Genomic DNA, 13,300 nt, shown 5'->3' with positions numbered 1-13,300 from the left:
CCAGGGTGTAATGTATACGTTTTTATTATTGTTCACTTATTTCTCTTATGTTAAGGTCAAGCTTTTACTGCGACTTGTAAAGAGCTAGTAAGGAGAACTGAAGTTTGATATATAAAATAAATGCAGATAAATATTTGTAAGGGTTTGCATTAACTGCTAACAAGGTAAATAGTTCATATTGTAAGAAGAGCAAACGATTTTTTGCTTTTTAAAATGCAAATTATGTGTAATTTTATCTTTCCTTTAGTATTGTATCCTTTCGGGCATTATGGTGGTTCTTTGTGTTTCAACAAGGTCATGGACGTCGAGTTGTCAACAGCATTTTGCCCGCTACAACATCTGTAGATTTATAGATAGCTGATCAGCATAGATCAAAAGTAAGTTGCTGTCTATTACCAGCGTAGAAATATTAAGTCGACATTATGCTTACTGATTCACAGAACAGTTTCAAATCATACATTTCGTTTGAAAAAGAGTACAGCGTGCCTTATGGTGACCTTGACATAGTCGCCGTTTTGCAGACAGAAATCTAAAAAGTTTTCAGTACAATTAAACGTCTGATTGGATCTTGTTGACTTAAATATGGAATGAAGATTTATACATTTTGGGCACGAATGGGGGAAAACAAGGTTTGGGATGAAGTCGGAGATTTGGTTTACCGCCTAAAATTCTACGTTTTCAAGATGGCTGTCCTTGACCTATTTAGGGTTGACAGGATAGTGCAGTTCGTGTTTACAGTTTGACAGCAGATTTTATCTCTAAGTTTCTTTAACTCTTTAATCATTAACGGCATGCTATTTAATCAATTTTATTGGATATATTGATTATTACTTGGCCCGAAAAGAGTACATCTTATGATTTAAAATTTAAAAAAGGGGAGCAGTTTATAATTATGTGTAACTCGATCATTCTGCTGTTTGAAGTTTCCTGAAAAAAAAAAAATTAAATTAAATCCCTGTCAAGTGAGGATGGTGATTGTGTCATCGAAAATGTGATTTTTGCAGTAATTTGTTAAATTTCCTTGTGCTTCAGCAACATTTGTTTAATTTTATTAATTAAAATATACCATTGTTTTGGTTTGTGAACTAAATGGGTGGTTTTGTAGAGAGACTGGGTTAAAGTGTGATTGCCAAGGTATACATAATATAAAATACAAATACCCTTTTCAATTAACTGCATACTTCACTTCAATTGTTTCTATTTACAGATTTTCAGTATGAGTGAAGACACAGATGTTGGCATATCTCCTGTGTTGCTACAGGCAGTGACAGAAAAGCTAGCCACATCTACAAACCACCACATAAACCACACAGATACCGTCATAACAACAGCAGCAGGCAACCTGTCCTCAGACCCAGGGGGCGGATACATGGTAGCTTCCTCAGACCTCCTGGAGACAGCCAGCCACGAGGTGGGAGTCGAAGGCGGAGTTCAGGAGCAAATAGTAGAGGAGGGAGGTCACGAAGACGGGATCCATGAACGGGTGGTGTACCTCGATCACGGCCCAGAGGGACAGGAGGAGGTGATCGTGATGGACAGGCATGAGAACAATGGGGTTGATGAGGTCGCGGAGCAAGTGGTCGAGACGCAAGATGGTGACAATCAGACCAGGATTGTGTTGGAACAAAAGAGTGGACAGAGACTGGTGATCAGAGTGGAACCTAATGGTGACAGTGGCGACACCCAGGCAGGGGTGGCCAGGCAACAGATTATTAACGTTCAGGGGGATTTTGATGTTGGTAAAGTTCTGGCAGCTATTGCAAACCACCATGCCAAGAGTCAAGGCGAGAGTGAAAACCAGGCCGAGGCGCCGATTATACTGATAGCCAACTCCCAGGAGGAACAACAGCTGTCCGGGGGTGACATTCCTGTGGCCACCACGGAGACGATAGTTGACATGGCAGGTTATGAAGATGGGTCGAGGAAGAGAGCAATGTATACAATTAACCAGGATGGAACTCCTAGCAAAATGAGAATCATTGAATTGTCCAACGTGGCCTCCCATATCATTAACAGTTCATCCCCTGCTACAGCTCAGTCCCCGCAGCAATCCACAATGGCAGCTATGTTAGAGAAATATGCAGACAAAGGACCATGTCCTATTTGCGGGGACAGAGTTTCAGGTGTGTAGAGTGGACCTATGGGAAAAAGATTGTTTTCTTGTCATTGTTTGCTGTGCTACATTGGGTTCTACAAATTAACTGCACATTTCTACAATATTTTCTCTTAAAGAAGGAATCAGATGGAACTAGTTTATGCAAATACTGCTACACATGTACTTTTACTACTGTTTACTACTTTGACAGAAAATTTAAGCCTTTATGATGATATATGCCATGTTTGTTAGACAGTTGCTGTTATACAGAAGTAAAGTGTGTACCATCAACTTATTTGATTGCAATACCTCTTGTTGTTCTAGGGTTCCACTACGGTATTTATACATGTGAAAGTTGCAAAGGTTTCTTCAAGAGGACGGTGCAGAACAAGAAGGATTTTTCTTGTCATCGGAATGGGGACTGCGATGTCAATGTGATGAACAGAAAAAAGTGTCCGTCTTGCAGGTTTAAGAAATGTCTGGAGGGCGGCATGAGGCTGGAAGGTATGGAGAGGAATTTCAATATTTCAGTAGTTGTCTGAAAGATTAGATGAAGATAATTGATTCATAAATAAAGGTTAAAATGTTACGTGCTTTGAAATTTGTAAAAAAATTTTAAATGGAAAAAATGTGTGGATATTTTTTTTTAATTCGTAACTTAATCTGTAGTAAAAAAAGGAAAAATTTATTTTAAATAAAAAAAATCAGATCATCTAAATAACTACAAATCTTAAAGATTTGTATCAAGATGTTTGGATATATCCAAGAATTTTATAAAATTGACATCTGCCTCAGGAAAACTGTGTGTGTGAACAACAATAACAGTTAATATACACTTATATGTGTATACATGATATGTGGGAAAGTAAAATGAGGGTAAATATGTGTATTGTGCTGGTAGCTGATCAAAATCTGTTATGATAAAATTACACTGCAGCTAAATGGCAGTGGGCTTTATAATGCAGTTATGTAGGTTCCATAGCATGACCTTGGTAACCAATTTCACAGGTTTGAAATGAAATAGCATAGATCTACCTCTGGGCTTAATTTTATGAAACATTTTCTCATTAAGGCATTTGGATTGCAGGACATTTTGATAGCTCTGTCACTGCAGATATTAAAGGAACCCATGGTTATGTCAATAAAGTATAAAGTTTCAGTTATAACTAGTTAATTGCGATGATAACTAGTCAATAAGTTGATCAGGTTTTCTTTGCAGTTTCTTGCTTTGAAACGTAAAGAGACACTTTGTTTTTTTACGTCATGATTAATCTGATAACTTTATTTTCCATCCCCAGCCATACGAGTAGATCGTACCAGAGGAGGCAGAAGCTCGTACAGTTCACCCGGAAGTCTCACTTCATCACCGTCAAATCTTCAACTGACGCCTTTACGGACGCCCCCCAATGCACAAACAGCCAGTGCCAACCCGAGCTTGGTGGCCATCTTAAATCGTCCCTTGGGCTCCACTCTCAAGTCTCCCAGTGCTGTGGTCCCCGTGCTCCCCTCCATAGTGACTGAGATCATGAATGTGGAGTCCCTACTGTCTGACGAGGAACCTGTGGCCGCGTGTTGTCAGGATAGGATGACGGCCTCAGACAGAGACCAGTACAACTCTCTACTTCACCTAGCTGACCACAGGTTGTATAAAATAGTGCGATGGGCAAGGAATCTCCCCGATTTTGCTGGAATAGAGGTATAATATATTCCTTGGAGTTATATGAGGGTTTTTTTTTTTTTTTTTTTTTTTTTTTTTTTTTTTTTAATGTATATATGTAAGTAATCTTGTGGAATAGTTTTTGACAAGTTTATTTGTTTATGGTCATTGACCAGTATTTATGTTCACAAAGTTACCTGTATAATAGTGAACTGTATTGAATTCACTGATGAAATATCTTGATTATAATAGTGAACTGTATTGAATTCACTGATGAAATATCTTGATTATAATAGTGAACTGTATTGAATTCACTGATGAAATATCTTGATTATAATAGTGAACTGTATTGAATTCACTGATGAAATATCTTGACTTTATTAGGTAAAAAAAGTCAAGATTTACATTCTAAAGAATTTTCTTGATTTGCACATCATCTAAAAGGAAAAATCAAACGGTTCCTTGCTTACATGTCATAAGATGCTTTTTTAAAAGCACTTGTGCATTCAGCACGCTTTTTCAACTTTTTTTCATCAATTTTTTTTTTTTTTTTTCAACAGAAATCCATTTTTTTCTTCCATATGATATGTGGCCTCCCATAAGGTTAAGAAGCCATTTTTTCCTATATCAAAATCATGTCTCGGGGTAGCACTTGAAAAATATAGAAAAATAATCTCCAAGTTTGTGTTTTCAGACCGATGATCAGATCTTGATGCTACAGAATGCATGGTCGGAGCTGCTCCTGGTGGGCTGCTGCTGGCGGTCCATTGGCGTCCAGAACCAGCTTCTGTTGTCCAACGGCAAGCTGATGACCCTAGAGATGGCGCGGGCCATTGAAGTAGAGGAGACGTTTACACGTCTTTTGAACTTAACTCAGCACCTGCGCAGGTTAAAAGTGGATAAGCATGAGTATGCCTGCTTCAAGGTGCTAGTGTTAATATCTCCCGGTAGGTGGAGTGCATCTTTTTAGTTGGTATGTTTTCAGCAATAGTTGGTCACCATTGTCCAGTTCTTCCTTTGTTAGGTTCTCAAATGCACTTAAATAAACTGCTATATATTACATCGATATTTGTGTTTAGTTTATGCCGCTATCAAAAGTTCTTAAATAGTAGATAGTGAGGAAAACAAGTTTTACTTAATACTCTTCACAGAAACTTTTTATAATAATTAACATGTAAATAGAAAATGCTCTGTTTTCAACTGTTGTTTGCAACAAAATGCTATAGTTAAAATAGACGTAGTTCAGAATGAATACAAGGTTCATTATTTTTAGCAGCCATACATTTTGCTGGTTCGCAATGTCGTATCAAAAGGAATTTTTTATATATGTTACAGTATTTATTATTATAGTATTAATAAATGTTTTAAACTTTACTTTGTTTCAGATATTGATGGTTTGAAGAATCCAACCAGCATCCGTGAATATCAAGACCACATCAACGAGGCTCTCCTCACTTACACCTCTACACACTTCCCAGAAATGCCAACGAAATTTGGCGAACTTCTTCTGCGCATTGGAGAGCTCACGCAGACTGCAGTCATAGCCAAAGAACAACTGGTCAGGAAGCACATGGCAGGAACAATCCCAACATTCAGTCTGCTAACAGAACTTATCAAAGGAGATAGCATCCTCTCAGCAGCTTCTCAACTCTAAAATGGCCATTCTTGATGCCAGACCATTGTTCGGCTGGATCCAAACTGGTATATGTATAGTAATATTAAACCATTGGTTGAATATTGATTTATTTTAAAAGATGTTGACTTAAATTTCACCATTAATATTCTTTTTCCATTGATTCAACGCTAAAATTAGAGTTAATTAAGAATGTTTAGCTGGTTATCTGGACTTCAACCATGTCTTCCTTAGTCTATTGTGAACATGGCTAAAAATGACCCTCAAATAACCATTGTTATGACACATCTTTGAATATTACTCGAACAGAGGACATTTCACATCTTATTTATTCTTTGTTTTAATTCATTTGCTTTAATATGGGGACCAAATTCACCTTTTCTGTAAATACATGATTGTGGAAATTATTTTAAAAAGGAATCTTAAGTGTTTTTATGTATGTTTCTAAATTTTTCTTTGGAGCAAATTCCTTAGAAACATTTGAATGGTGTTGTCTACGTGGCTTGAAATGGTAACGTCAGAGTCCAGTGAATCTCAGATTGTGCAGTCTGCTAGGCAATGGAAATAGCAGAGAAGTACCCATTCACTTTCGTGACTGAAATAATTTATAATTTAGTCCTCTATGAAATTGCATCCTGAAGATTTTTGCTAGAATGACAGTGAATTTACACATAAGTTTTATTGAAAGTAATTCTCGTGTTAGTCTGGCACTAAACATATTTAATGCATCTAGATCTGTATGATGCATAAGATTAAAGCATTTTTAATATTGAAAGGTACATACAAGGTCATGTTCATAGGTCCCCCACATAAACCCAGGGATGGAAATTGGGTTTGATAAGAATTTACTGGAAATCTGAGAATCTGTAAAACTTTGAATTATCTGAACAGCAACATCCGTGAAAGCATTTTATTGTCTTGCCTCCAAAGCAACTCATAATGTGTAAAGGAATGATTATGAGTTGCCCAGATGATATTTGGTAGGTAATTTTCCAGATTGGTAATAGTGGATGTTTAAGATTTCAAGGTATTTCACCTTTGTATCATTAAGTATCATTGACATTTGACAGATTAATTGATATTTGTCATTTCACTCTTAATCTGATGCATCTAATCTTTATCTTTATGCAGGTCTTAATAAAAACATTTTCGATTAATTGTATGTAACAGACTTAATGCCTTCAATATTTTATTTATTAATTTTTGTAAATTGATAAATTGAATCAATTTATGTAACCGCAATGTTAGAATCTTTTCCAATTTGATGGACATATGCTATATATCTGGACATTGCCTTCACTTGTTTCTGTCATCACTGCAAGTTTTATTGGCTTATTTTGTCCATAAACACCATAAAGTAAAAACTAATATTGAAGTTTTCATTTTCTGAATGTCCACAACATCTTTAACGTACAATTAAAAATTGATAGTGTTTGTACTATTAGCATCATGTAATTTTGCATTAAAATTGGTCAAAAACTACAGTAACTGCAGTTTCTTTGCTAAATTGGTTCATTTTTGGACCGTTTTAATGCCACCAGTATCACTTTTGTCATTTGCATATCTGTCCATTTGACAGCTTTGCTGCCTTGTTTATGTTGTAAAGTTATTCTTTATTAGTTTGTCCTACTTTCTAGCAGCTCCAGTTGTATGTACAGTGCCATTGATAATGTGTAGAATATATTGTACATAGTAACATGATCAATAAGTACACTGTTTAAGGTGCACTACATGATAATGGTGTAATAGTTGCCTTATATCACAACTTGTATTAAAGCTTATAAATTATCTTTTGTATGAATCTTGTCAGTGTGTAATAAAAAGCTTAAGAAACCGACTTGTTTTGTATATACAGATGGAGTTGCATTACACTCCTTATAGATTTTTTTACTGGGATTCTATCACTTATATAGCATGCACAGATTTTTTTTGTGGAATCCTAGAATTTCGGATTCAATTCTGATGTGCCGTGGGGCAAACCCCGATTTAGTTCCTCAGTACATTAAGCATTTGGTCTCAAATTAAATGTTCAGAGATTTTTTTAAAAAGGGGGGCTTATGTCTGGATTAAAGCTGCGTGCTGCTTACATGGAATTGATATCCCTTATCTGAGAGTTGACATGGCAGCATGACTTTAAATAGAAATTTTATTAATTTTTTGGTTTTAAGCTGTCTAAGGCATGTCACCTTAAAGGTAGTTCAGTGCAATTTTCAGAGATGTAAGTGGACCTTTAAAATGTGATACCAATTTTCAAACACCAAAAGTGCACAACTTGTGTGGGGGTGAATAAGGATTTCTAGATAAATCATGCTATTATCTCCAAATTTCACAGAAAAGAAGTGCAACTGAAAGACTTACATTAAAAGTTTCAGGTACAGGAACAAACATTAAGTGAAATGTATGATTAAAGATCTCATATTTACCTAGTACGATACCGAAAAAGCCTATATCAATGACCAGCAAATGAAACTACTTCCTATTAAAATTATCTAATACACATGCAAAAAAATTAATGTGAAAGCCGACTTGTTGCCTTTTAGTTATATTTATATGACTAAAACAATTAGCTGCACACGCTTTGTTTGCAAAAAATTTATTTGATTATATATTTTAAGACATGAAAATATTTTAAAAATTACCCAAGTAAAGAAAGACTGCCAGGCACATGTATTAAAAGCATTATATCACTATGTCAATAAGTTAAAGCCAATAATCAGTGATTAATGGTATAAGTTATCATTTCTTCCTATAACTCCTGATTTGCAATGCTATGATATTCTTGCAATGCTATGATATTCTCTTTGTTATATGCTTAAAAACATATAACTAAGAGACCAATATCATGTCAATTATCTCTTAACATTGGAGTTGAGCCAATTACTTTCTGATATTTATTAAATACATGAGCACACTAAAATATTCCTGATTAATATACCAAATGAAAGCCCCAGTCTTGTTTGCTACTGTCCTTGTAGTATACACAGACTACTGAATTTTAATTAACTTCATCAATTCCTTGATTTAGCTTAACATTGTTTGCCCTTACGTTTACTTTTTTGTCACATTCTTCACAAACAACCCTGCATATTTACCCAGAGTACAAAAAACCATTATTGCACTGTATAAAAATATTTACAATATTTTGCTGATGTGTACTCTTGCTTCTATTCTATTCTCTTTCCCTCTTTATTTATTTCATATCTAAGTCATTATTTTTTACTGCTTGTGACCTTGCAATAGCACTAAATGTCAAGTTGGTGTGGGCATGCATATAATTGTATGTGTTTATGTTCTTTATAATAAATATTACAGAGCATGATTGCCATCCAAACATAATTAAAATATCCTCACAATCCCCATGAACAACTAAAATGTCCATCTTGTCCTCAAGCAATTTTCACGTCCTAGAAATAATCACAGTCATCTTCAGTTTTTTATTCTTTCTTGATGTTGTTAGAGTTAACCAATAGGCTCATAGCTAGTCTGTGAGTGCGTGCCTAGCAGGTCATCCTGGTTATTTATTATGTGAGTGTCAGGCGTATCAGCAGTGGTGATCTTATGCTGAATGGCTCCAAAAATCAAGTATCCCAAAGCACTGCCTGAAATATTGACAAACACCATGTACGTAAGTTGACACAGTAACTATGTAATATTTTCTTGTCTTCACAAAAATGTTTGACAGAGAATAGCATTAACAACAAAGAGATCACAGACTGCTTTGATCAGTTTGTAAAACAAAATTTATGCAATCATAAAAAATAATAAATCAAAGTCTTCCAAACAGTATCCTTGGGGCTATTCCCAGACCCTAACATACTAACTATGGATCGATTTTTCTCCATGGAGATTCTCGCTAAATTGCTATCAACTTAAGCCGCTTAGATGTCTGTCATGCTCACTGAAGCTGATAGTGGGTAATTAATTATTGTTTAGCAGCTTCAGTAGGCCTGCCAGACAGCTAAGCCACTGTCCTAGTCTTGTCCACTTACCTATAACCACAGTAACAAACACCCATGCATTATAAGACATGACCGCCAGCATGACCACATAGGCTACCACCACTTTGGCCACATGCAGCAAGGACATCCCAATATGATACTTTATCCTGAAGTTTTAATATCATGTACCAAATGTGATTGAAAATTCACGTTACATACAAATATGAATTCTTAAGTGAAGTTTAAATTATCCAATAATTTCAAATACTCAGTATACCCAGTACATGTATGATTTTTATCTTATGCAATCATTTCTGTCAAACAAAATTTTGTCAATACCACAGTGCAGTTTTTTAAATGCCACACTGTTCCTAAATTATTTAAAAATTCATTTTTGAAAACAAAGGAACATTTAACTTTTACAATGACAATTATTTTTGAAGTGAGCATGCCAAGAAACTTTTTAAAATCTTTGTAGGGTAACAACATTACAGTTACCTAACGCCACAAGCGTTACATACAATATGAATATTTTCACCTTACCATTTTGCATTATAGCTATGTTGCTATAGAGAGGGATGCTATTCCTATTAGTTAGTTTTGTTGCTGGGTGACATAAGTTTAATTTTAGTTTATGCATCAAATTGTTATTAATCATCAAATCGATGGTAAACCAGCATAATAAGCAAATGTGAAGTCATCTTTATCAAATGAAAAAAATTTCACATGCTGCTGTTAGCAAAGGTCAAGTAGTACTTTAAAAAAGAAACTATAAACCAAAAATGACAGATTTGTGCATCTAAAATAAGGACTTTCAGAGTTAAAGTATCAAAAGGGGGTCGTAGCAATAGTCCAAAAGTTCAATAGTCAAAAGGTTCATTGGTCCAAATGTTCACTATAGAAAGAACCTTCAGACCAATGAACCCTTGAAAAAAAATTGATGAAAATGTGATGATTTTTTGGACCAAAGAACCTTCGGACTATCAAGACGTCCCAATCAATAGTCAGATGTAAAGTTAAAACTGACAATTAACTCAAGCTGTGTAAATCAGCCAAGAGTCAATTGTCAGCTACGAGAGCAGGGTGGAAAATAGGATAAGGGTTAATGTTTGTAAGTGTGAGGTTTTCAAAACAATTAATAAAGCACGGGTCCAGGATAGTTCCTTACTTTTTCTGTTTAATAAGTTTTTCCCCAGATTCAGTTAAGGACTTGCTTTTGCCAATGAGAGGAGAATTTTCACTGATGGGTTCAAGCAACCTTTCTTTGACAGATGCTGGTAACACCTTACTCCTATCTCTAAGACTAGCCAACATTCCCATAATTCCCTCCAACATCATGGCAGCAAAGAAGAAAATGAAGATGGTGCCTACAAAACCTTTAAAGATAGCAACAATTAAAAAAAAGAAAAAACCTAATGAGAGACAGAGTAGAATCTACTGTAAGGCTTATCCATCAGCATACTTTTTTTCTGAAAGTAATTTCCCATACCTATTTTGAATAAAAAAAAACAGTGGTATATCTATTCAGGTATTCATAACAGCATTTTGTGTCATCAGGGAATTATGATATTGGCGAGGTCCTTCCTCTCTTTTGAAGGGCCCTGGACAGATACAAGTATCACTGGATTTAAACCTCATCAAACAATCGGTTCCATTGAAGTTGGATGCCTTGACAGTTTGGAGAGTTATAAATAAACACAGTCAATGAAACCCCTCTAACAATAAAATGCCATAAAATGAATGTGATAGGAATAAGTTGAAAAATAAGATGCAAACAACAGAGGAAGTGAGAAGCTTTGTAAGCTAAACAATCACGGCTTTGAAAATCAGTTACTCAAGTTTATGGACTTTTAAACATCAATCAAGGAATAAATTTACCTGAATATTATCCATAAACCAAGTAATAAAAATTATCAAAGCAAGCAAAAGCAAAAAAAAAAAAAAAAATGATGATCAAAACTGTTGGAAAATTATTTAAAAAAGCACTGGTTAAAGGTCAATCACTAATTCCACTTCAGTGAAATTTTATCTGTGGATAATCTACGATGTGTTAGGGTTGAAACACAACACTGAATGATCTGCTATAGATGTTAGACAGTGCAATGTAAAAAGTCTAAAATACATAAACACTATTTTTCTTACTTTCTTTTTACAATCTGGTCAACATTGGTGGGAATAATAAGTGAACGAAGTAACGGTGTGGTCTCTGCAACATTTCTGCTAGTTTTTGCATAAACAAGTGGGCTTAAGTTTGCCCTGTGAGAAAGGATTGAATGTAATGCTCTTCCTCCTTCTATTAATAGTGCCAGGGCAAAACACACTGCAATAATTACCAGGAAACCTGAATGAGGAAAATATTCATTAAATGTTAAATGCTGAAATAATCAAATGAAATGTATTGAATACTTTGCTTTTGTATAAGAAGCACACTGGAAGAACAAGGAAAGAGAAAAATGCTGGAATTAAAGAAATCTTAAATAAAAGGTATTCTCTATATAGGATTTTCATGCCAAATTTAATTTTTTTTTTTTTTTTGAGAGAGAGAGAAAGGAAAATTTATTCTAACATTAACTCATTATTAACTTATATTTGAGGAGTTTTGTAATTTTAAGGTCTGAACTTCGAAAGATAAGTAGCTTTACAGGATATAACAACATACAAAGAGGACTTTGAGGCATGTTCAAACACTTATAGTACTTATACCTTTAACTAATTTTTTAGGATGAAAATGATATATTCAAAAATAAACCTTTCCTTTTGCCATATCTGTGATATCTATGTCATAACAAATCTTGCATAATAAACCATCTCTCTCTCTCTCTCTCTCTCTCTCTCTCTCTCTCTCTCTCTCTCTCTGTGCATGTGAGGAAAACAAGAACAAAGCAAATAAATTGATAAAACAAATTCCTTTTCTTAACAAATGCAAAAAAAAAAAGTATACAAAATTTAGTTTTAAATTTAGTCTTATTCTAGTCCAAAGGAGGTTCTCAAATTACTTTCTTTTTTTCATATAATCAATGTCAATAATTTTGAGTCAATAAATGTATCCTGCTAAACATTTGGAAAAACACTAAAATAAATAAAATAATATAATAAATTCCCGTCAGCACTAAGGCAAGTGATTTATGGGTCTCCTTAAAATGTGCAATATGACACAATACAGTGCAACACAATGCATTACACTGGGTCACCCACCATATTGCCAAGAAAAGAAACTTGCCAACATGGTGGACAATTTGAATCATATTCATTATACTTGTGGCAGGTTTTTTTAAAATTTTTTTCATTTTTTTTTTTTTTTCAGTTTTACAGTGTTGTGCTGTATTGGAGTGTATGGCACATTTGAGGAAAACTGCTAATCAGCACTTCTGAAAATGCAATTTTCATTTTGCTAAAAGTGGGCCGTCATAATTGTTTAATACAGTTTTTGGTTTGATGTTGCAAGAATGTGTGTGCCAACTTAAGCACATTAAAAAAAATATAACAGTTTTCAAAAAATGTCTTCGACATTTACATGAAACTGAATAAAACAGAAAAAACTAGGCTCTGGCTAGGCTTTACTGTACTTACTACTTAGGGTAGATGTGTTCCATCCATATATAAGGAAGTTGTGTAAACTGTCCTTAAATTCAAAGTACTGAAACAGATTAAGAAAACGTGCACATAATGTATCAATAACTCTATACATAACATGATGTTCTGATACTTGCGTCCTTATGAAAGATGAGCCTAAGTCAAAAATTTTGTGATCCCCTTCACTTCAATTTTGTGATCCCATTTAAATGCACAATACGCCCTAATAGAGCGCAATACAGTTACACTTATAGGTGGCAAGTCAACACAGGAAATGGTAATTCCCAATAAATATGGTGATATAAAAGCGAAATATATAACCAGGTAACTAAAATCGTTGAAACAACTTAACAGATAGGCACATGCCAACATCGTGTGGACTCAAGTTGTATCAACGGTAATAA

General features: G+C 34.6%; 2 protein-coding genes across 3 annotated transcripts in view; one reads left to right on the top strand and one right to left on the bottom strand.

Annotated features, from left to right (window-relative positions):
* The first annotated feature begins 227 nt into the window (after window positions 1–227).
* On the top strand, window positions 228–7,222 carry LOC106161704 (steroidogenic factor 1). The gene is made up of 6 exons (XM_087008191.1): window positions 228–377; window positions 1,208–2,123; window positions 2,420–2,599; window positions 3,394–3,791; window positions 4,447–4,699; window positions 5,138–7,222. Exons 2-6 carry the CDS (start codon window positions 1,217–1,219, stop codon window positions 5,404–5,406), a joined length of 2,007 nt encoding a protein of 668 aa, XP_086864317.1. The 5' UTR covers window positions 228–377; window positions 1,208–1,216; the 3' UTR covers window positions 5,407–7,222.
* A 1,335-nt stretch (window positions 7,223–8,557) lies between these two features.
* Window positions 8,558–13,300, bottom strand: part of LOC106161725 (protein SLC31A2) — a 96,884-nt gene continuing 92,141 nt past the window's right edge. Inside the window, exons 3-6 of one of the 2 annotated variants that reach the window (XM_087008196.1) lie at window positions 12,894–12,960; window positions 10,492–10,699; window positions 9,375–9,490; window positions 8,558–8,984 (exon numbers count right to left, since the gene is read on the bottom strand). In XM_087008196.1, the coding sequence (XP_086864322.1) occupies window positions 8,845–8,984; window positions 9,375–9,490; window positions 10,492–10,699; window positions 12,894–12,960 (531 nt within the window). In that variant the 3' untranslated portion in view covers window positions 8,558–8,844. Of the gene's footprint in view, window positions 8,985–9,374; window positions 9,491–10,491; window positions 10,700–11,465; window positions 11,665–12,893; window positions 12,961–13,300 lie in introns of both variants that reach the window. The other variant, XM_013538751.2, reaches the window with a different exon arrangement.

Source organism: Lingula anatina, chromosome 3 (assembly GCF_051362555.1).
Source record: "Lingula anatina isolate TDL-2025a chromosome 3, LinAna3.0, whole genome shotgun sequence".
Lineage (NCBI taxonomy): Eukaryota > Metazoa > Brachiopoda > Lingulata > Lingulida > Lingulidae > Lingula > Lingula anatina.
The sequence above is the reverse complement of the archived record's forward strand: the minus strand, read 5'-3'. Positions and strand labels throughout refer to the sequence as shown.